This window comes from Salvelinus alpinus, chromosome 2 (genome assembly GCF_045679555.1).
Source record: "Salvelinus alpinus chromosome 2, SLU_Salpinus.1, whole genome shotgun sequence".
Taxonomy (NCBI): Eukaryota; Metazoa; Chordata; class Actinopteri; order Salmoniformes; family Salmonidae; genus Salvelinus; species Salvelinus alpinus.
In genome coordinates this window covers 39,403,378-39,426,075 of record NC_092087.1, presented here as the reverse complement: position 1 = coordinate 39,426,075, position 22,698 = coordinate 39,403,378, and the positions used below count along the sequence as shown (strand labels likewise).

Below are 22,698 nucleotides of genomic sequence, written 5' to 3'. Positions count from 1 at the left end.
TAAAGTGTTCTTCACAGACTACGGTCAGATCCCCAAGGTGGAGCGTTGTGACATGGATGGTCAGAACCGGACTAAGCTGGTGGACAGTAAGATTGTGTTCCCACACGGTATCACCCTGGACCTGGTCAGCAGGCTGGTCTACTGGGCCGATGCCTACCTGGACTACATAGAGGTGGTGGACTACGAAGGCAAGAACAGACACACCATCATACAGGGCCTGCTGGTGAGGACACACATACATACATACATACATACATGCGTACATACATACATACATACATACAAGGACATCGAGGGCAAGAACAGACACTATCATTCAGGCCCTGCTTGTGAGGACATACATACATACATACATACATACATACATACATACATACATACATACATACATACATACATACATACATACATACATACATACATACATACATACATACATACTGTACATACATGCATACATGCATAGATACAAGGACATTGAGGGCAAGAACAGACACACTATCATTCAGGGCCTGCTTGTGAGCTCATCAACCTGCGACTGTCTGGAAGCTAGCATACTTCAGAGTTCTGGAAGGGATCAGTTAAGTGGGTTTAACATTGTGAAATATTGCAGATTGTTGTTAATGTTGTGTGGAGCAGATGGACATCTTTATGTAGCGTAAGGAGCTGTGAACTTTTTACATTCATAGTTATCCAAGCAGTTCAATCTTAAATGCAATGTAAATACTTGGCACTAAAACCAAGTGCCCCCCTTTTTGTGTGTAAATCTATGTAGAGCTTCCCGTGTTTTTCTCTCCTGTGAGGATCCTTTCTCCCCTGCTGTTGTAGTAGTGTGTAGACCGGTGTAGCTATGGCCAGAGAGCAGGGGGTGGACAGTAGCCTTTTCATTAGAGTGCTGATTAGTAGGAGGTAAGGCTAAGCTCTGGACGGTGCCGCGACTGGCGTGGCCAAGCGCCTTTTAAACCTGTTAGCAGGGCTTTTAGCGCTAGCTGTCTCTGTCTGCACAAGTAATAGCCTTCATTTACTCACTGGGCCTGGGGGCAGAGACATGTGTACACACACACAAAGCCCCTTCATTTGTGTGTGTGTGTGTGTGTGTGCCAGATAGCCATCAGCAGCAGTTTAAAGTCCATGGACGGTTATTGATGGTGTGGTATGGGCTGCGTTGCAGAGAGCATCTGTGTTTATCCCCGCCCTGCCTCATCTTAATGGACGCTAGTTGCTCTGATCTGAAACACTGATGGGCCGCCAACGTCTATGTGACGTTAGTGCTGTTTACTGGGACAGTAAGCCTGGCTTTCTTCTCACGGATGAATGTGTGTTTGTTTAGGCGTGTTAGAGTGCATTAAATAAAATGGAGCCCTGTGTCATGTGAAGGGTGATGTTTAGAATTCTGAAGCACCTCTGCGGTTGGGTCCGTACATAAGGAGTGTAAAGGGGAATGCTGTATTGATTGTGACTTTTTGGGGTTTTGCGTCACTCATTCTCTCTCCCTCCCCCTCTTTTTATCTTCCCTCCCTTATTCTCTCCCTCTCTCCCTCTTCCCACCCTCTGTGTCAGATTGAGCACCTGTACGGTCTGACAGTGTTTGAGAACTACCTGTATGCCACTAACTCGGACAACGCCAACATGCAGCCTAAGACCAGTGTGATCAGAGTGAACCGCTTCAACAGCTCTGACTACCAGGTGGTGACCCGCGTCGACAAAGGAGGAGCCCTGCACGTCTACCACCAGAGACGCCAGCCTCCAGGTAACTGTTGTTATAGGGGTCTGTATTTTATGCTGGGCATATTGTCAAATCAATTCTATATTGAACCCACAGACATAGTGGTATAGTTGAAATTAATTTGAATACTAAAAAAAGTCCTCTCCTCCAGTGCGTAGCCATGCATGTGAGCCAGACCAGTTTGGGAAGGCAGGAGGCTGCTCTGATATTTGTCTGCTGGGGAACAGCCATAAGACCCGCACCTGCCGCTGTCGCTCCGGCTTCAGCCTGGGTAGTGACGGGAAGTCCTGCAAGAGTAAGTACCACACAGCCAATCTCGTCTCAGGTACTCCACAGCACAGCCAATCACCTCTCAGATACTCCATAGCACAGCCAATTATCTGTTAGGCACTTTTACAACCCAAGCCAATCCGCTTTAAGATGCTGAATTATATCTGCTCTGAGATGCAACAACACAGCCAACCCATTCCTACATACGATAGTCTACGGCACAGATGATATCACAGCCAATCCACTTTCATCTCCTCCAATCAGCTCCTTCACAAATCTGGCTATCCATTCCTCCTCTGCGGCGGTCTCTTTGAGCAGCTAAATCTCATGTCTGAGCAGTAGAAATCCTCTGACTCACCTGGCATTGACAGCCAACCTCCCTAATCAATGTCTACATGCCTGAAGCCCCACTGTAACTTTAAACCAGAGGCATAGATTGATTCTGTGATTGAACCTGTGCCAAGGGCAGTGAAGGTTGAGTCAGGAAAACCGCATGCCCCTGAGCTAAGGTCTGGGACACCCCTAATGTCCATGTATTAACCAGGCTTTTCTCCAATTGACTACTTTTGTATGCTGCATCATGTTGCAACCCCATCCTTGATTGATTCAGTTTGCCCGCAAGGTGTGTATTAATATTCTGTGAGGATATGAAAGCAAGCACATATTGATCTGTTTCTAGACTATAACCCCTTGGTGGCTTTGATAACCACACCACGGTAGATTGATTCAACAGAAGCCTATCCCGTCCGCCATGCCATACGGAACTCCCGCCTGTTAATTTGAATGATTTGAAAATCGCTTACATTCTCATTAGGTTGACGGGATTATGCTGCTCTTGCACCGTTTCTGTCTGTTTTAAATAATGCAAATGATATGGGGCAGTGTTGTTTAGTTTCAGCATTTCAATTGGGAATTCTTTTCTGAGACGCAATCGGTCACAAGATTTAAGAAAGCCGGGAATATTGGAAGGGATTGGAATCATGTGGATCTCATTAAACAACAAAGGCCTCACCAATGCTCTCCTCCTCCTGGTCCCATGTTGTCTGTCTGTCATAGCATTGTAGTGTGATTTGAAATCCTTTTTAGAAGCTACCTCTCAGGTTGGGCAGACTCGCTAGAGAGACGCGAACCCCTATTCATAAAGCATCTCAAAGTGCTGATCTAGGATCAGTTTTTGTCTTTTAGATCATAATGAATAAGATTACATGGACAGGGGGATGGCTGATCCTAGATCAACATTCTTACTCTGAGATGATTTATGAATACATACCCAGTAAGTCCTCTCTATCTCTCTTGCTGTTTCTCAGAGCCGGAGCATGAGCTGTTTCTGGTGTACGGTAAAGGTCGTCCAGGGGTCATCAGAGGGATGGACATGAATGCTAAGGTCCCAGATGAGTACATGATCCCTATAGAGAACCTGATGAACCCCAGAGCCCTTGACTTCCACTCAGAGAGTGACTTCATATATTTCGCCGACGCCACCAGCTACCTCATCGGCCGCCAGAAGATCGACGGTACAGAAAGGGACACCATTCTGAAGGAAGGTACGGTAACTGCCCTCCATGTTGGCCATTTTCGGGAATCATTACAGTAATAGGGAGTAGTGGCCATTTTAGCTCCAAAATAATGCTAGCGCCTTGTCAGGTGCTCTTGTGAGGGTAGAGGTGGTCATTTTAGCTCAGTTTGTCCAGTTTTGTTGTGTATAATAGGGCGACTGGCCTCTCACCACCTCTTCCTCTGTGTTCCAGGGATCCATACAGTCGAGGGTATAGCGGTGGACTGGATGGCTGATAACCTGTACTGGACAGATGATGGGCCCAAGAAGACCATCAGTGTGGCCAGGCTGGAGAAGGCTTCTCAGACTCGCAAGACTCTCATCGATGGCAAGATGACCCACCCCCGCGCCATCGTAGTGGACCCCCTGCACGGGTAAGAGACGGAGGGATGGTGGGAGAAAGATGAAAGGAAAGATAGTGGTATCAGATTGGTCTTTAAACTGTTGAGCTGCAACTTTAAAGTTTGTGGGTTGGATGTGTGGGAGAGGTTAGGTAAAAGTTGTTTTGTGGGAGGCGGTAGGTTTTAATTTAATTCAGAGTGTGTGTGTGTGTGTGTGTGTGTGTGTGTGTGTGTGTGTGTGTGTGTGTGTGTGTGTGTGTGTGTGTGTGTGTGTGTGTGTGTGTGTGTGTGTTGGGAGTATTTGATTCCCTCTGCTTCTTAATAGATTCTTTTGATATTCTAATGAGCCTCTCCCATGTGTGTGTGATGTGGCTGGGAGATGATTGGAAAGTTGACCCTGGGGGGTGTGGGTTAGTGTGTGTGTTGGTGTTAGTGTACGTGCATACAAAATGTACATGCACATGTGTGTGGGTCAGAAAAGAGCAGATGGTCATCTGTCGATAATAGCCTCCTGTCACTAAGCCCCCATTGTCCCCTCAAGGCGCTTCAAAACAATTCTATTGCTCTCAACCTGTGTGTGTGTGTGTGTGTGTGTGTGTGTGTGTGTGTGTGTGTGTGTGTGTGTGTGTGTGTGTGTGTGTGTGTGTGTGTGTGTGTGTGTGTGTGTGTGTGTGTGTGTGTGTGTGTGTGTGTGTGTGTGTGTATAATATAATTAAGCAATAAGACATATACCACAATCAAACCCACTACCCTGGGGTCGCAAGCGCCATGCTCCACCAACTGAGCTACAGTGTACTGGGCACCCGGGGTTCTCTCGCCAAGCGGTCTTAATCTGTGTGTGACTCTTCATATTGATGTACCCTCACCTGGCCCTCTCCCTAGAGCAATACACACACACACACACACACACTTTAGATTGGCTGTGACAGAGAGACGTGCGTCCACACACTCTCCTGGAGAAGCACTCACCTCCACTAAGACCTGTAATCAATCAGCCAGCCAGAGAGAGCGAGAGAAATAGGGGAGAGCGAGGGAGACAAGGAGAGACGGAGTGGAGGAGCGAGAGCGAGAGTGAGATGGATCGAACCCGAGGTAGAAGTAGGGAGGAATAGAGAGAATGGGGGAAGGAGAGGTAAAGATGAGAGGTAGAGACCGGTAGAGGGGATGAGTCTCAAAGGGAGAGAGGAAAGGAGAGGGGGAGGGAGAAATTGATTGAGTCAGATGGTCACTCATACTACAGTGTGATGAGGAGAGGAGAGGCTGGTGTTACATAATGAGTTGTTTAACAGCCGATATTGGACTTGGTCATAGTGGTGGCCGGCTGGCTGGATCGATAGTCCTATGGTGTCCATCTATCAGGGGCTTTGACAGACAGTTCCAATCTGGAGAGAATGTCATTAGTCAGTATATTGACAGCCAGACTAGGGGACCCTTCACTGTGGGGGTGGACAGGGGTAGTTAGGAGAGGTCCTATAGAATGCTACTCGATCAGATGTCAGCTGGGGCAGAATTGTCCAGTCACAACGGACCAAAACACACACCCACACACAGACAGATACACACACACACACCCTGCTCACCTCCTCTCTCTCTTCCAAGGTGGATGTACTGGACAGACTGGGAGGAAGATCCCAAGGAGAGTAAGAGAGGGAAGATTGAGCGGGCCTGGATGGATGGTTCTAACAGGAACGTGTTCCTGACCAGTAAGACGGTCCTGTGGCCCAACGGTCTGAGTCTGGACATCCCACAGGGTATTCTGTACTGGGTGGACGCATACTATGACCGCATCGAGATGGTCTACATTAACAACACTGAACGCAAGGTCAGTCAGACTGGTTACTAGCGCTTAACCTAACCCCAACCCTAACCCTACTATGACCACCTCAACAACACCGAACTCAAGGTCAGACATTGACAATACCTGTGTTTCAGTTGCAAAATGTTTTGCTACGGTGTGCACTAATGAATATGACCTTGTGTTGTGCTGTTGCTATCAGACGGTATACGAGGGTCAGGAGTTGAACCACGCCTTCGGCCTGTGTCACTACAAACACTTCCTGTTCTGGAACGAATACCGCAGCGGCAGCATCTACAAACTGGACCAGATCACCAGGACCGTCACCCTGCTCCGCAACGAACGGCCGCCCATCTTCGAGATCCGCATGTATGACGCCCAGCAGCAGCAAGGTACAGGACACCACACTCTGTCCATCCAGCCACAACTCCATCCATCTGTCTATCCAATCTCTCATCCCCCCCATTCATCACTTTTTGTTATCGCTACCGTTCTCAGATGACAGATCTGCAGCTAGGTCTAAATTGTAACTTGAGATACAATGCATTCGGAAAGTAATCAGACCCCTTGACTTTTTTCACGTTTTGTTACATTACAGCCTTATTCTAAAATGGATTACATATTTATTTTTCTTATCAATCGACACACAATACCCCAGTGAAGACGTTTATAGACATTTTTGCAAATCTATAATAATAATAAAAAACATATACCTTATTTACATTTTCATTAAGTATTCATTAAGTATTCAAACCCTTTGCTATGAAACTTGAAATTGAGCTCAGGTGCATCCTGTTTCCATTAATCATCCTTGAGATGTTTCTACAACTTGTTTGGAGTCCACCTGTGGTAAATTCAATTGATTGGACATGATTTGGAAAGACACACACCTGTCTATATAAGGTCCTAGAGTTGACAGTGCATGTCAGAGCAAAAACCAAGCCATGAGGTCAAAGGAATTGTCCGTAGAGCTCCGAGACAGGATTGTGTCGAGGCACAGATCTGGGGAAGGGTACCAAAATATTTATTCAGTATTGAAGGTCCCCAAGAACAGTGGCCTCCATCATTCTTAAATGGAAGAAGTTTGGAACCACCAAGACTCTTCCTAGAGCTGGCCGCTCAGCCAAACTGAGCAATCGGGGGAGAAGGGCCTTGGTTAGGGAGGTGACCTGATGATCACTCTGACAGAGCTCTTCTGTGGAGATGGGAGAACCTTCCAGATGAACAAACATCTCTGCAGCCAAGTGTCACATGTGTAGGAAACCTGGCTCCATCCCTACGGTGAAGCATGGTGGTGACAGCATCATGATGTGGGGATGTTTTTCAGCGGCAGGGACTGGGAGACGAACAGAGCAAAGTACAGAGACATCCTTGATGAAAACCTGTTCCAGACCGCTAAGGACCTCAGACTGGGGTGAAGGTTCAGCTTCCAACAGGACAACGACCCTAAGGACACAGCCAAGCTTTGGGACAAGTCTCTGAATGTCCTTGAGTGGCCCTGCCAGAGCCTGGACGTGAACCCGATTGAGCATCTCTGGAGAGACCTGAAAATAGCAGTGCAGTGACGCTCACCATCCAACCTGACAGAGCGTGAGAGGATCTGAAGAATGGGAGAAACTCCCCAAATACAGTTGTGCCAAGCTTGTAGCATCATACCCAAAAAGACTCGAGGCTGTAATCGCTGCCGAAGGTCCTTCAACAAATACTGAGTAAAGGGTCTGAGTTCTTATGTACATTTAATATTCTTAAAAAAATAAAATCTTAAAACCTGTTTTTTGGTTTGTCATTATGGGGTATTGTGTGTAGACTGATGGGGAAAAAACGATTTAAGAATTTTTAGAATAAGGCTGTAACGTAACAAATTGCGGAAAAAGTCAAGGGGTCTGAATACTTTCCGAATACACTTTATCTCCGATACACATGCATTGCATGCACAAACCCTTATATTCAGACACTAATCTGTGTGTTTTATAACCCCCCCCGCCCGTCTCTCTCTGTCTGTCTCTCTGTCTGTCTCTCTGTCTGTCTCTCTGTCTGTCTCTCTGTCTCTGTGCAGGTTCTAATGCGTGTCGTGTGAATAACGGGGGCTGCAGTAGTCTGTGTCTGGCGATCCCTGATGGGAGACAGTGTGCCTGTGCAGAGGACCAGCTACTAGATGACAAAGACAACACCAGCTGTAAAGGTGAGAGGTCAGGGAACAAGGGCCACCTATAGGAGACCAGGAGTTTACACTCAATTCAAAACTCCCACAATGTGTGTGTGCATGTGCGCGTGCCCGTGTGTGTGTGTGATAACTCGTGTGGAAGGACATTTTAACACATGCTACCGACATCAGGGTTTATAGAGATTAGCCTAGAATAAAACTATTTCAAAGTTGAACTGTCAAAGTGTATGTGTCTGTGAGAGGTGAAGAGAGAACAAATGTGTATAGAATGCAAATAGAAATCCCTCACGCATGGAGCAGTCAGCACAGATTTTAGGGGTGTGGAGAGGGGGGGTGGATTATGGGCTGACAGTAGGCTTGACACACACACACACACACTGGGATCATGTTGACTCACTGCTTTGACAGGGTTTGTATTTGTTGTTGGCTGCTGATGTGACAGTGTATTAGCTTGTATCTCACTGACCCGCTCCATTCATTAAACTTTGTCGGTGAAATGTGTTATTTAAACGTTCAACTTCTCTCTTTCCATGTCTATCTCTTCCTCTGTCCCTCTCTCCCCCTCTCCCTCCAGTCAACCCCACCTACATCCCTCCTCCTCAGTGTCAGCCAGGGGAGTTTGCCTGTAAGAACAACCGCTGTATCCAGGAGCGATGGAAGTGTGACGGTGACAATGACTGTCTGGACAACAGCGACGAGGCCCCCGAGCTCTGCCGTGAGTGTGCACACGTGCATACATACACACACACAGACACACACACATACACTGATTTTAGATCAGCTACCTTTCCTTTGGTCTCTGTGCAGCTGGAGACAGATGGCCTTTCAGTATTTCAATTTGACAGTCTGTTGATGCCAGAATGAATTGAGAAACGACAGACTTTGTGTGTTTATGTGGAGTTTGTATTTGCACATGCCTGCGGGAGAGTGTGTGTGTGTGTGCGCGCGTGTGTGTGTGAAGGAATGTGGGAATGTTGGTGGGTCTGGAAAAGCTCTCTCTGTCTGTCTGTGGTCAGAGTGCAGACAGGCTCCAGTAGCCTAGCCAAAGAGTCTGTCTGTGTCTGTCTGTGCCCTCTTACACTCTGTACCCCTGCTATCCCCCTTCTATCCTTCTTCAATCCATCCATCCCTCCTTTTCTCTCCCCTCCATCCCTCCCCCTCTGCCTTCTCTTCCTCCATCCCTACCTCTCTCCCTTCTCTTCCTCCATCCCTCCCTCTCTCCCCCTCCAGACCAGCACACCTGTCCGACCGACAGGTTTAAGTGTCAGAACAACCGCTGTATCCCTCTGCGCTGGCTGTGTGACGGAGACAACGACTGTGGCAATGATGAGGATGAGTCCAACACCACCTGCTCTGGTAGGACGCTCACACACTCACAGATGTACACGCTCACACTCACAGATGTACACACACACACACACACAAGTAACACACACTCGCACACATATTCTGTACACATTCTTTTCTCTCTTTCTCGCTCTTTATTTTTCTATTTTGCTGTCTCTTTCTTTTCTCTCTTTCTCTGTCGTACACATCGTTCAGACAATGGTTGTTTAGGGCTGACCTTTCCCTCAGCTTAGCCCAATGTACATGGACTGAATCCACACAATGCTCTGAAGATCCTCAAAATGCCATTTGTCATTTCCCATGAATCCAACTCCTGTTGTAACATTTCAAAGGGCAATCTAATAACATCCTATTGGAGTCGTTCTCCTGAGGATAACTGTTTATTAATCTCAATGCCCCCCCCCCCCCCCCCACACTCCTACCATTTCAGCACGCACCTGCCCCCCCAACCAGTACTCGTGTGCCAGCGGTCGCTGTATCCCCATCTCCTGGACATGTGACCTGGACGATGACTGTGGGGACCGCTCTGACGAGCCTGCGTCATGTGGTAGTTCACCTGCCTCACCTTTGACCCTTGACCCTTATCTTTCTCTTATGCTATAACACACAGAAAATAAATCTTCCTCAGAAAAGAAAAGACGAAACACAATACCCATATCACTGAAACCCAGGCTTGTAGTGCGGCCGGGAACTATCATGGTCATAGCTAGTAAAGTCGTAAGTTACTGTTGTGTTTTTTCTTATGACACGAAGCACTCGGTCTTCCATTTTCTCTCTCTCATTCTCTCTCTCTCTCCACCCAGCCTACCCCACCTGTTTCCCTCTCACCCAGTTCACCTGCAATAACGGACGCTGCATCAACATCAACTGGCGCTGTGACAATGGTGAGTGTCTCTCCTTCGTCTTCCTCGTTCTCCTACTGCGTGTGCATCTCTAGTCATCACCAGCTTTATCACTGACTCGTTGCTACGCATGTCATTTGATGTCCACATGTCTGTCTGACTACAGCTTTCCTCTCTATTTGGCAAGGGTGTTTGTGTGCCTGTTTCTTCTCTCATTGTCATTGGCTCGTTGTGTTGTTGTTGTTGTTGTTCAATGTGTGTTGTTGTCGTGCCGTCCGCCCACTCCGCTGTCTCCGTTGATTTCTTTGTTTCAGAAAAGGATTGTGGGGATGGCTCTGATGAGTTGAATTGTCCGAACCCGACCGGTTAGTGCATAGATCAACATGCACCAAAGCCAGGGCCAGGGCTCGCTAGGGGGGCCCCAGAGGGGAGGGAGAGGGAGGGGCAGACCTGCTACTGTAGGGAGAACCAGGGCTTGCTAGGGGGGCCCCAGAGGGGAGGGAGAGGGAGAACCAGGGCTGCTTTCCTTACTAACGGCAGCTTTACCCTTTAACAGTAGTTCATTATTCATCTCAATAGACCGATAATGGAGGCTCTTACTGCTTCTACTCACCCACTTAATGCAGGTGGAAGAGCTCTCCATTGTAATCGTAATGAATGGACAAGAATCAAAGATAGAGAACATTGGTTGTTCGGGGTGGTGGGTTATTTTTATTAAACAACAAGGTCCAATTGGCCTCAACCCTATCTGTAATAGTGAGCTTACTGTCTATATTTATCTGCCAGTGGACACCATTAAGGTTTAGTTACCAGACAAACCTCCCTGTTAGAAGTGCTTAGATGAGGAAGTCTATGGGGAAGCATCTCCTCTGCTGCCAAGCTCAATGTATCAGTGCTGGGTACATTCACTCATGGTGCATGGTTTGATCTATGCAGTTTCTGTGATTATTTTCCTCTATCTCTTCTCCTTTTTCCTCACATTGAAATTCATTTGTAAATGTAATGTTAAGTGTTTTTGTATGTGAGTCTGCATTTTATGTAATGGAAATTGCATTATGAACAATAGTTGTATAAAGGCTATTTACTTTGTGATAAAAACATATTGTCTGAGTGATGAGAGAACTGACATTGACAGGGTTCTTCATAACTAATGTAAATGACCAGGTACATAAACAATAACCTGGGAGATTTGTTTTTGTCTTTCACTATAGTCTGCCTATGTTGTGTGTATGAGCGGTGTGAGGTAGAGGTTTGACTATGTTTGCCTTGCAGATAATGATTGTGGGGACAACAGTGATGAGGCAGGCTGCAGCCATTCCTGCTCCAGCGCCCAGTTCAAGTGTAACAGCGGCCGCTGCATCCCGGACTATTGGACCTGCGATGGAGACAACGACTGTGGCGACTACAGCGACGAGACTCACGCCAACTGCACCAATCAGGGTGAGTGTCAGCACTGTAGCCCACCAATCGCTGTCTGTGAGAGCGTAACCCACCAATCGTTGTATGAACTCCGTAACCCACCAATCTTTGTGAGTGTTGATTCCATGTCAGCTCCGTAACCAACCAATCGCTGTCTGGGTGTGTCAACTACTGTATGTAACGCACCAATCAGGTGCCAAATATATTACTGTATGTGAGTGTCAGCTTCATAACCCACCAACCATGAAAACTTAATGCCATATTACTGTATGTGCTATAGACCACCCAAATGAAAAGGGTTAGTCTACAACAGGCTGTGGGCTTCTAGATGGCTGTTGACTGTGTGAAACCTCACTACATCATGTCCCTAGTTGTGCAACAGACATGCGATTCCATCATAAACACTACGCCATCTCTTCCTCTAGCTTTTAAACCTGCTAGTATCTCCTTCGAACATATAATTAAGAATTGGGGAAACAAACTCACTATTTATACTGTAAACACTGCATCTGATTATGTCCCGTGTTGTTTAGTTGGTCGAGAATTGTAGAAAGCCTCACCTGAAAGGAAAGTTTCCTGTGGTCAACTCCAAACCACTTTATTACATTTGTTGCGTAGGATCTGAACCAAAAGAAACAAAGTCTTAGACGAGAAACAGACAAGTTAAATATGATATACTATCAGGGGAATTTTGAATAAACATATCTTTATCTGTCACTTACACTGTGGCATGTAACCAGAGTACTAGGAACCCAGCCAGCCAGCCTTCTCCCCCCCCGTGGTGCTGGCTAATGGGCTGGTCTGGTTTTGGCTCCCCTCGCGGGGCCCAGGGAGTAGGAGAAGCGGAATCCTGAGGTTTTAATGGAGGGCAGGCAGGATGCTTCAGGATCTTTTACACACATACACACACGCGCGCACATGCTCACACAAACACCTGCACAATGAAACCTAACACACATACTTACACAGATTTAGTCTCATGGTCTTCCACACTTGCACAGCCATTTTGGAGCACACTATTTCCATTTATCAAAAAGAAACCTACAGTACTTTTTCACTTTGACGTGACACATGAAACTCTGTGACAGCCATTGACCGTTGATGTCCGAGTCTTTCAATTAATTCCGTAATCACCAATGATGGCTCTATTGGTAATCCACTGTAGCACGGCCTCTGCGTGAAGCTGTACCCTTCAGTGCGCTGCATCACCCTGGCATTGTAGCACTGCCAACCCTTGACTCGTGGGCGTCTTTGGGTCATTGGTTTCCATTCATTTAGCCGTGACAGGTCGTTAGTGAATGTCAGCATTTTGTTAATGATGTGATTTGATGTGTTGTGTGTATGAATAAAAGCACGTCATCTTTTGTCTCATGGCATTGTCAAGCTTCTGCCCACTGTGAGGTCCACACACATGCCAACACCTTAGCCACATTTTGCCATCTGTGTCTTTGTCTGTGCCAGATGCCTGTTGGTTTTGCCAGTCCCTTTTGATTATCCATTGAGTGAATAGTCGGTGAATAGTGTCCATCATTGAAGCGTGATGTTCTGGTCAAACTGATCCCCTGTGATAAAGAGTGTCCTTGTTTCCCATTGGAGCCCCACAGTGGGAGAAACAGGTAGTGAATGACTCGGTGCGATATCTGTCCTAATGTGGTTGCATTAGCATTTTCTCAATCACCAGCATTGGCAGTTACTCAGTTACTCCAACTCAGCAAACTCTTACAAAAATGATGAACACAGATGAAAAGTTATAGCTTATAACAAGGGCCCAGAGTTGAACCTGGTTCAGTAACAACTCAGAGGCCTAAATATCTCTGTTTTTAATACATTTCCATTTCTGGAAATGTTTGAGTGTTATGGTAGTGATATAATACTCCTCATTTCTCTCTCTCTCTTTCCATCACTCTCCCTCCCCAGCCACGCGTCCCCCTGGCGGCTGTCACACGGATGAGTTCCAGTGTCGTATGGACGGTCTGTGCATCCCTATGCGCTGGCGCTGCGATGGAGACACAGATTGCATGGACCTGAGCGATGAGAAGAACTGCGAAGGTGTCACACACATGTGTGACCCCGCCGTCAAGTTTGGTTGTAGAGACTCTGGTAAGGAGACTGGGGGAATGTGGATGGTTGTGAAACAGCAATAAGGAAGAAATTAGGGTAGTTTAAATGAAAGGGGGAAAGAATGGGAGATTTGCCTGTTGAAAAACATAAATGTAACAGTATTGAAATGGGGAGCTCAGAATTATCTGGTGGAGATGGACTGCATTTGGTTGTAGCTGTATTTTTGTTATTGTGGACTGTATCTGCCTGTAACTTCTGACCTTTGCCCTCTGACCTATCCCTAGCCCGCTGTATCAGTAAGGCCTGGGTGTGTGACGGGGACAGCGACTGTGAGGACAACTCAGACGAGGACAACTGTGAGGCGTTGGTGTGTAAGCTCTCCCACCATGTGTGTGCCAACGACTCCACCATCTGTCTGCCCGCTGAGAAGCTTTGTGACGGCACAGACGACTGCCCCGACGGCTCTGACGAGAAACTCTGTGGTAAGACCTGCTGCTACTAAAGACTACATTACCCAGGATGCACCGGGTGGTAGGACAGGGATCCCACCGCTGACACCAAGGTGCCAGAGTAAAACCGGGAATATTGCAAGTTGAGCTGTCGTGACTGTTTATGATGCCTGTTATGTCATTGTTGTGTATTCCGCATGAGAGAGAGCTCTAGAAGAGTGTTGGCCCAATGTTTTTGTTCAGTGTCACCTCCTCCCGTAACACCCATCCCTCTCTTTCCCTGCAGACCTGTGCTCGCTGGATAACGGCGACTGTAGCCATAACTGTACAGTAGCCCCCGGGGAGGGTGTGGTGTGTTCCTGCCCCCTGGGCATGGAGCTGGACTCCAACAACAAGACCTGTCAGATCCAGAGCTTCTGCGCCAAACACCTCAAGTGTAGCCAGCGCTGTGAGCAGGACAAGTTCAGTGTCAAGTGTTCCTGCTACGAGGGTTGGGAGCTGGAGCCTGACCAGGAGAACTGCAAGAGCACTGGTGAGGAGGGTGGTTTGGAGAAGATGTGGAGGGAGGAGAGGAGAGGGTGATGGGAGGCTTGGAGAGAAAGAGGGAATGGAAGAGCAGGGGAGGTTAAAGGGTGGGAGGAAGAAGAGAAGAAGAGGGGGATATGGTGGTTTGGAGTGAAATGGAAGAGAACGGAGAGATTCTAAGGATTATGAGAATGAAAGACTGGCACAGAGGGTGAGGTGTGTCAACATGATGGATGTGGGGAGAGTCAAAGTGAGAGAGGGGATTGGGGTTTAGGATCCGCAAGGGAAGGAGAAGGAAAAGGAAACTACAATATATTTCCAGGAAGTATTGTGGTTTTTGTTCAGGCGATAGAGAGAGCAAATGAGGTGAGTGAGTAGGAGAGAGAGGATGAGGCGTATTGGCAGGAAGCTGGGTGGTTTCAGTGGTCCCACCAAACTGTGACTGGGAGCTGATACCACCGCTCTGGACAATAAACAGAGGGTGGGAGAGGATAGGCCAGGAGGCAGGAGGCAGGAGGCTAGAGGCGGTGTTCACATGAAGATGAGAAGAGAGCTGGAGGGGAGACAAGGGATTGAAGAACAGGAGGAGAGGGAGAGCAGAAAATCGAAAAGGGGACATGAGAATAGTTGGGGGGGGGGGGGGGGGGCTTCTAGCTGTGAGAGTTGGATAGAGAGAAAGGCATTAGGGGATGAGTAGAGTAGAAGACTAACAACAAAGAAGAGGAGGTAGATTGAGGAAAGTTGGGGAACTTGTAAAGGGGAAAAGGAAGAGGGATAAATAAGAGGAAGGGATAGGGAAAACTCAATCAATGTAATGGAAGAAGAACACTGTTACCCACATACTCAAGGCTGTATCCTCCTCACAGAAACTAGCCACTAACTCAAATAAAGCTGCATATAATTCAGCCCTGCACCCACAGCGACACACACACACACACACACACACACACACACACACACACACACACACACACACACACACACACACACACACACACACACACACACACACACACACAACACAACCATTCATCACACTGTCTGTCGTCCGGAGATAACTCTCCTCCATTTAATACATACAGGCTTTTAATTACCAGGGATTAGACAGGGTTCCTAGCTACATTCCTCTTTCATTTAGCCACATAGCACTGTGTGTGCGTCACACTACCATGGTTGTATTCAGGTTCCAAACAGCCAACGACTAATGGGTAGCCACAGTAGTGTTTAGTTACTGGATTTTAGTCATGACCAGGCAAACTGAAATAATGGAAGGCATTTACTGTTAAAGCTGTTAATTTCTACTTTGAATAAGTTGAAACCAGGACCCAACACCCTTATAATCAAGCCTTGGGAGGAAACATTCCTCGATTTACAGCTTTTTCTTACTACATTACCCAGGATGCACTGGGTGCAAAGTAGATGCAGGGATCCCACCGCTCCCACCAACAGGCACCAGTACATCACAATGATCATGTAATCTCCTGTCTTCACCTCAGATCCCTTCAAGCCCTTCATCATCTTCTCCAACCGCCATGAGATCCGTCGTATCGACCTGAACAAGGGAGAGTTCAGCGTGCTGGTGCCTGGCCTGAGGAACACCATCGCCCTGGACTTCCACCTCGCTGAGAATGCCCTCTACTGGACCGACGTGGTGGAGGACAAGATCTACCGCGGCAAACTGTCCGAGAACGGAGGTGAGTGTCTTTTACTATGCACACATAATCTATACAGACTCTGTCCTCATTCAAGTCCACTATCACATTCATGCACACTCACTATAGTGAAAGGTATGCTTTGGATTTCTCCACTCTTTACCTCTAGTTTGTGTATAGTCATTGAGACCAACAGCACACTTCTTTGTCTTTAGTGGAGTACTCCAACTTCCATGATTTCCCAATTGCCTTCACAGTGGGGAATTCTGGGAATAGTAGTTGTACTCTGTTGTGCAGGCCCATAGCTGCTGAGGGGAAGCAGCTGGTAAATAACAAAGCAGATGGTCCAGCTCCATGCCGAAAGACAAAACAAATCAATCAAACCCACACTGTCACCTTCCAAACAGGCAAAGCCAATCCATCAAAACTAAACCGCTACCTTCAAAAATGCAAAACCAATCAATCAAAGACAGTCTATAGAGCAGACGAGGCCCATTCATTACAGTAGGGAAGCATAATGAGCGCGTGTGTGTGTGTGTGTCTACTCCAGTCAGGATAATGACTAATAATTAGGCCGTTCTCTCTGATTAGGGACCTGTAATGGAAAAATGAATGGGTGAGAGAGGGGGATGAAAAGAATAGTTTCTTCTCCTCGCTTATTTTATTTTCACTGGCGCCTCATGTCATGTTGTTTGCTTGGGCTCAAACGGGAGTAGAATGTATCCTGTCAGTCGTAGGCAGAGTCGTGGCTGTGTAGGTGGCATTCGATACGCTGGGGCTGCATTGGCATTAGAAACTGTCACTGTGTGATTGATATTCATGGTACTGGTTAGACACTTTGACAACTTTTAATGACAAAAATTGAATAGGTCTACAGAAAAGGGGAAATGATCACAGCAAAGCTTCACAATCAAATGAACCACAACCTCTCCCTCCCTCCCTGCTCCAGCTCTGACTAGTTTTGACGTGGTGATCCAGTATGGCCTGGCCACTCCAGAAGGTCTTGCAGTGGACTGGATAGCAGGGAACATCTACTGGGTGGAGAGTAACCTGGACCAGATAGAAGTGGCCAAGCTGGATGGAACCATGAGGACCACCCTGCTGGCTGGGGAGGTGGAGCACCCCCGCGCCATCGCCCTGGACCCCCGCTACGGGTGAGAACCAGGACACTGCTGGGAATGGGTTAGCCTGGTCCCAGATCTGCTGGTGCTGTATTGCTAACTCCTATGTTGACAATGACCATAGGAGTTGGAAAGGCAGCACAAACCCATCTGGGACCAGGAAGGAGGAGTATACACACGGCCTAAAACTGAGTCTTGACTTCAGTCATTGGTTTTTGTTTTATTGGGTTTACTGGACCACATAGTTGAATTTGAAGTCTCCCCCCCCCCCCCTTATCTCTGTAGGATTCTGTTTTGGACGGACTGGGATGCCAGTATGCCAAGGATCGAGGCAGCTTCCATGAGTGGCGAGGGAAGGAGGACCATCCATAAGGAGACAGGAAATGGGGGCTGGCCCAACGGACTCACTGTAGACTACCTGGAGCTACGCATCCTGTGGATCGACGCCAGGTCAGAGAGAGGACATACAGTGTATATACACACACACATACAGTGGGGAGAACAAGTATTTGATACACTGCCGATTTTGAAGGTTTTCCTACTTACAAAGCATGTAGAGGTCTGTAATTTTTATCATAGGTACACTTCAACTGTGAGAGACGGAATCTAAAACAAAAATCCCAAAAATCACATTGTATGATTTTTAAGTAATTAATTTGCATTTTATTGCATGACATAAGTATTTGATCACCTACCAACCAGTAAGAATTCCGGCTCTCACAGACCTGTTAGTTTTTCTTTAAGAAGCCCTCCTGTTCTCCACTCATTACCTGTATTAACTGCACCTGTTTGAACTTGTTACCTGTATAAAAGACACCTGTACACACACTCAATCAAACAGACTCCAATCTCTCTACAATGGCCAAGACCAGAGAGCTGTGTAAGGACATCAGGGATAAAATTGTAGACCTGCACAAGGCTGGGATGGGCTACAGGACAATAGGCAAGCAGCTTGGTGAGAAGGCAACAACTGTTGGCGCAATTATTAGAAAATGGAAGAAGTTGAAGATGACGGTCAACCACCCTCGGTCTGGGGCTCCATGCAAGATCTCACCTCGTGGGGCATCAATGATCATGAGAAAGGTGAGGGATCAGCCCATAACTACACGGCAGGACCTGGTCAATGACCTGAAGAGAGCTGGGACCACAGTCTCAAAGAAAACCATTAGTAACACACTACACCGTCATGGATTGAAATCCTGCAGCGCATGCAAGGTCCCCCTGCTCAAGCCAGCGCATTTCCAGGACCGTCTGAAGTTTGCCAATGACCATCTGGATGATCCAGAGGAGGAATGGGAGAAGGTCATGTGGTCTGATGAGACAAAAATAGAGCTTTTTGGTCTAAACTCCACTCGCCGTGTTTGGAGGAAGAAGAAGGTTGAGTACAACCCCAAGAACACCCTCCCAACCATGAAGCATGGAGGTGGAAACATCATTCTTTGGGGATGCTTTTCTGCAAAGGGGACAGGACGACTGCACCATATTGAGGGGAGGATGGATGGGGCCATGTATCGCGAGATCTTGGCCAAAAACCTCCTTCCCTCAGTAAGAGCATTGAAGATGGGTCGTGGCTGGATCTTCCAGCATGACAACGACCCGAAACACACAGCCAGGGCAACTAAGGAGTGGCTCCGTAAGAAGCATCTCAAGGTCCTGGAGTGGCCTAGCCAGTCTCCAGACCTGAACCCAATAGAAAATCTTTGGAGGGAGCTGAAAGTCCGTATTGCCCAGCGACAGCCCCGAAACCTGAAGGATCTGGAGAAGGTCTGTATGGAGGAGTGGGCCAAAATCCCTGCTGCAGTGTGTGCAAACCTGGTCAATAACTACAGGAAACGTATGATCTTTGTAATTGCAAACAAAGGTTTCTGTACCAAATATTAAGTTCTGCTTTTCTGATGTATCAAATACTTATGTCATGCAATAAAATGCAAATTAATTACTTAAAAATCATACAATGTGATTTTCTGGATTTTTGTTTTAGATTCCGTCTCTCACAGTTGAAGTGTACCTATGATAAAAATTACAGACCTCTACATGCTTTGTAAGTTGGAAAACCTGCAAAATCGGCAGTGTATCAAATACTTGTTCTCCCCACTGTATATATATATATACAAAGGCTGTAATAAGTCACTGTATTGTGTTGTCTTCCATCCTCCAGGTCTGATGCTATTTACTCAGCCAAATACGATGGTTCCGGCCTGATCGAGGTGCTGAGGGGACACGAATATCTGTCGCACCCATTCGCAGTCACTATGTACGGGGGAGAGGTTTACTGGACGGACTGGAGGACCAACACGCTGGCCAAGGCTAATAAGTGGACCGGTAACAACGTAACCGTGGTCCAGAGAACCAACACACAACCTTTTGACCTGCAGGTCTACCATCCTTCCAGACAGCCCCAAGGTAAGAAACACACACACACACACACACCTGCTAACAAACTTGGTGTTTAAAAGAGGTTAGCTACTTTGAATTGACCTAGCCAGGCCTTACCTTGAATGATCTTGTGTGTTAATGAGTGCCTATTCATAAGGCTTGGCCATCCTGCTGCCATTACTCTCTAGAGAGAAACCACAGTGTCCCGAGTCACAGAGTGGCCACTTTGATTGACAGCTTCTCTAAGTCCATGTGTCATTCAGGAGTGTAGTGGCATCTGGCCTCCCCTGTCACAACCGCTCACCTCAAAATGGCCACGCTCAGAAAACCATCCATTTATGGATGAGACAGATAGGCCTGCTGCCTGAGTGGTAAGAGCGGTTTATATGCACATACTGGATGATTGTAATTGATATTTTCCTCCCTCCTTCCCTCTCCTTCTCTCTTCCCCTCGCTTATCCTTTCCTCACATTTTCCTTCTCTCTTTCTCCTCGTCTCTCGCATTCCATTTCGCCCTCTTATCGCTTCTCTACCAATTCCTTTTCCCCCTCTCATTCGCTCTCCCTCCCCTTCTCTTCTCATGTCTTTCTCTACCACCCTCCATTTTCCTTGTGCTTACGCTTTACCTCTTTCTCTCTTTACCACTGTCTCGCTCTTTCTCTCCACAGCTCCTAATCCGTGTGCAGCTAACAATGGCATAGGTCCCTGTTCTCACCTGTGTCTCATCAACTACAACCAGACCTTCTCCTGTGCCTGCCCTCATCTCATGAAGCTGGGAGCCGACAAACACACTTGCTATGGTAAACACACCTTAACACACGTACACACACACACACACAATCAATCCTACACCTGGAACAGCAAGGACAAACAAAACAGCTGCTCCTACACACACACACACACACACACACACACACACACACACACACACGTCTCTTCTACCCCCCCACACACACTTCCTCCTCCCCTGAGCTGGTAGATTGTCTCCTTCTCTGTGCTTGGCTTGGCAGAGAGGTGGACTTGCTGAGAGTGACACAGTGGGATTCGTGGTGTGTGTGTGTGAGTGGTGATTCAGAGACAGGTCTCTTCTCCAGTACCCACGTACAGAGGTTTATTCTAACCACAGGGGGTCCAGAGGGAACAAACATCCCTCATGAGTGGGATCACTCCACTCTACTGATCCCCCCCCCCCCCCCCCCCCCCCCCCCCCAGCCATGGCTTTGTGTCACAGTCCACAAACACACAGGATTATCTCCTGGATTCTGTCACTTGTGACGCCAAGAGAGTTTGAGGGGTTTAGGCCTTGTCTCTAAAGTGAAAGGGTGTGTGTCCGTGAATCTGTGTATGCGTGTGTTTAGTATTCAGGGGAGCAGTTTCTATTATCTGTGGCGTAAAGGAATGGAGAGGCCCACTGTTTAAGGCTGGCATCAGCCACAACTCTCCATCATTCACTACCTAGAGTATACACACATGCCTGGGCTATCTGATCTAGACAGGCTGAGAAGAGCCAAGTACAATCAGTTAACATACACTCCTCACTCCTAGACTGCTTGTTATTGTGGGGGATTATATTAAGTGGACTCTTAAGTGGCAAAGACATTTCACACAACCACACACGCATACTCGCGAGCGCGCGTGCGTGCGTGCGTGCACACACGCCATCACAATTGAACCCCTTTTCTTCCAGTCAGTCCCCGCTGTATGTCCGTTCGATCGGATCGAAGCCATACATATTCACCATAACTCCCCAAACCCACCCCTCCCTAACTCCCCTCTCCTCCCTCCTTAATATGTCATGTCCTTCTCTCCCTCTCCAGAGTCCCGTCAGTTCCTGCTGTATGCCCGTCAGATAGAGATCAGGGGAGTGGACATAGACAACCCCTACTATAACTACATCATCTCCTTCACGGTGCCAGACATAGACAACGTGACCGTGGTGGACTATGATGCCGTGGAGCACCGGATCTACTGGTCAGACGTCCGAACCCAGACCATCAAGAGAGCCTTCATCAACGGCACCGGAGTGGAGACCGTGGTGTCTGCTGGTAGGGAATTTACTGTTAGAATATCTGCCCTGCTTTGGTTGAAATAGTCAAATAGCTAGTTCATACAGAATGAATGAATGAATGAATGAGTCAATCTATGAGTCCAAAAATCTGTAATTTAATTAGTTAGCATTGAGGGGTCGTTCATTCATATTAGAAACCTACATATTTGTGGGTCTCCTTGTTCGAAGACTGCGTACAGGGTAAGGAAACGCATGTCATTTAATGAACATTTAAAAAAATAAAATGCGTTGTCTCTTGGATAACTTTGTCTTCCCCTAGACCTGCCCAACGCTCATGGTCTGGCAGTAGACTGGGTGTCTAGGAACCTGTTCTGGACCAGCTATGATGCCAATAAGAAGCAGATCAATGTGGCCAGACTGGATGGATCATTTAAGAACGCTGTCATCCAGGGCCTGGATAAACCTCACTGTCTGGTGCTGCACCCCATACTGGGGTAGGTAGAACAGACACACATGATAAAGCTGTTTCACTGAGATCAATGCAGCGTTAAGAAATGGCTGCCAGACACCCTACTGCTTTCACCTCTAACACACACACCGAGACCGTCTGACTGTCAGGCAGGCTCCCCACAGCTAGAAGTCTGCCATGATAGGCAGGGTCGGTTAGATCGTGGCTGACCTCGAGCAAAGAGCAGCCAGCTCTCCCGCTCTAGAAGGGACTCCAATTCCTCTCTCATCTCTCCCTTTTCATCTATCCCTTGTTATCTCTCTTTCCTCTTTCTCAACAGATGGCTTCTGTGCTGAAAGCCATACATTATTTATACACTGTCACACCCTGGCCGATCTCTGTGTCTCAATTTCTCTCTTTCTCTCTCTCTCGCTCTCTCTCTCTCGCTCGCTCTCTCGCTCTCTCACTCTCTCACTCTCTCACCTCAATTTACTTCCCTCTAAAACTTTTTTCTGTTTTTCTCTCTTTCTCTGTCTTTTGGTCTTTAAAGAGACAAAAGCTCAGCAGGCATACATCCGCTCCTAAGATCACTAACAGAC

General features: G+C 47.3%; 1 protein-coding gene across 7 annotated transcripts in view; it reads left to right on the top strand.

The window, feature by feature from the left end:
• The window catches only part of LOC139560450 (low-density lipoprotein receptor-related protein 1-like), a 181,259-nt gene that overhangs the window by 94,725 nt on the left and 63,836 nt on the right, over positions 1-22,698 (top strand). For all 7 annotated transcript variants that reach the window (XM_071377261.1, XM_071377248.1, XM_071377270.1 and 4 more), the window contains exons 8-30: positions 1-223; positions 1,561-1,750; positions 1,878-2,021; positions 3,304-3,540; positions 3,745-3,925; positions 5,492-5,714; positions 5,890-6,079; positions 7,744-7,869; positions 8,426-8,566; positions 9,082-9,207; positions 9,629-9,745; positions 10,002-10,082; positions 11,313-11,480; positions 13,377-13,559; positions 13,805-14,002; positions 14,256-14,501; positions 15,991-16,188; positions 17,096-17,300; positions 17,553-17,717; positions 19,426-19,670; positions 20,312-20,443; positions 21,461-21,688; positions 21,971-22,145. In XM_071377261.1, coding sequence (XP_071233362.1) covers positions 1-223; positions 1,561-1,750; positions 1,878-2,021; positions 3,304-3,540; positions 3,745-3,925; positions 5,492-5,714; positions 5,890-6,079; positions 7,744-7,869; positions 8,426-8,566; positions 9,082-9,207; positions 9,629-9,745; positions 10,002-10,082; positions 11,313-11,480; positions 13,377-13,559; positions 13,805-14,002; positions 14,256-14,501; positions 15,991-16,188; positions 17,096-17,300; positions 17,553-17,717; positions 19,426-19,670; positions 20,312-20,443; positions 21,461-21,688; positions 21,971-22,145 — 4,122 coding nt within the window. The remainder of the gene's footprint in view (positions 224-1,560; positions 1,751-1,877; positions 2,022-3,303; positions 3,541-3,744; positions 3,926-5,491; positions 5,715-5,889; positions 6,080-7,743; positions 7,870-8,425; positions 8,567-9,081; positions 9,208-9,628; positions 9,746-10,001; positions 10,083-11,312; positions 11,481-13,376; positions 13,560-13,804; positions 14,003-14,255; positions 14,502-15,990; positions 16,189-17,095; positions 17,301-17,552; positions 17,718-19,425; positions 19,671-20,311; positions 20,444-21,460; positions 21,689-21,970; positions 22,146-22,698) is intronic.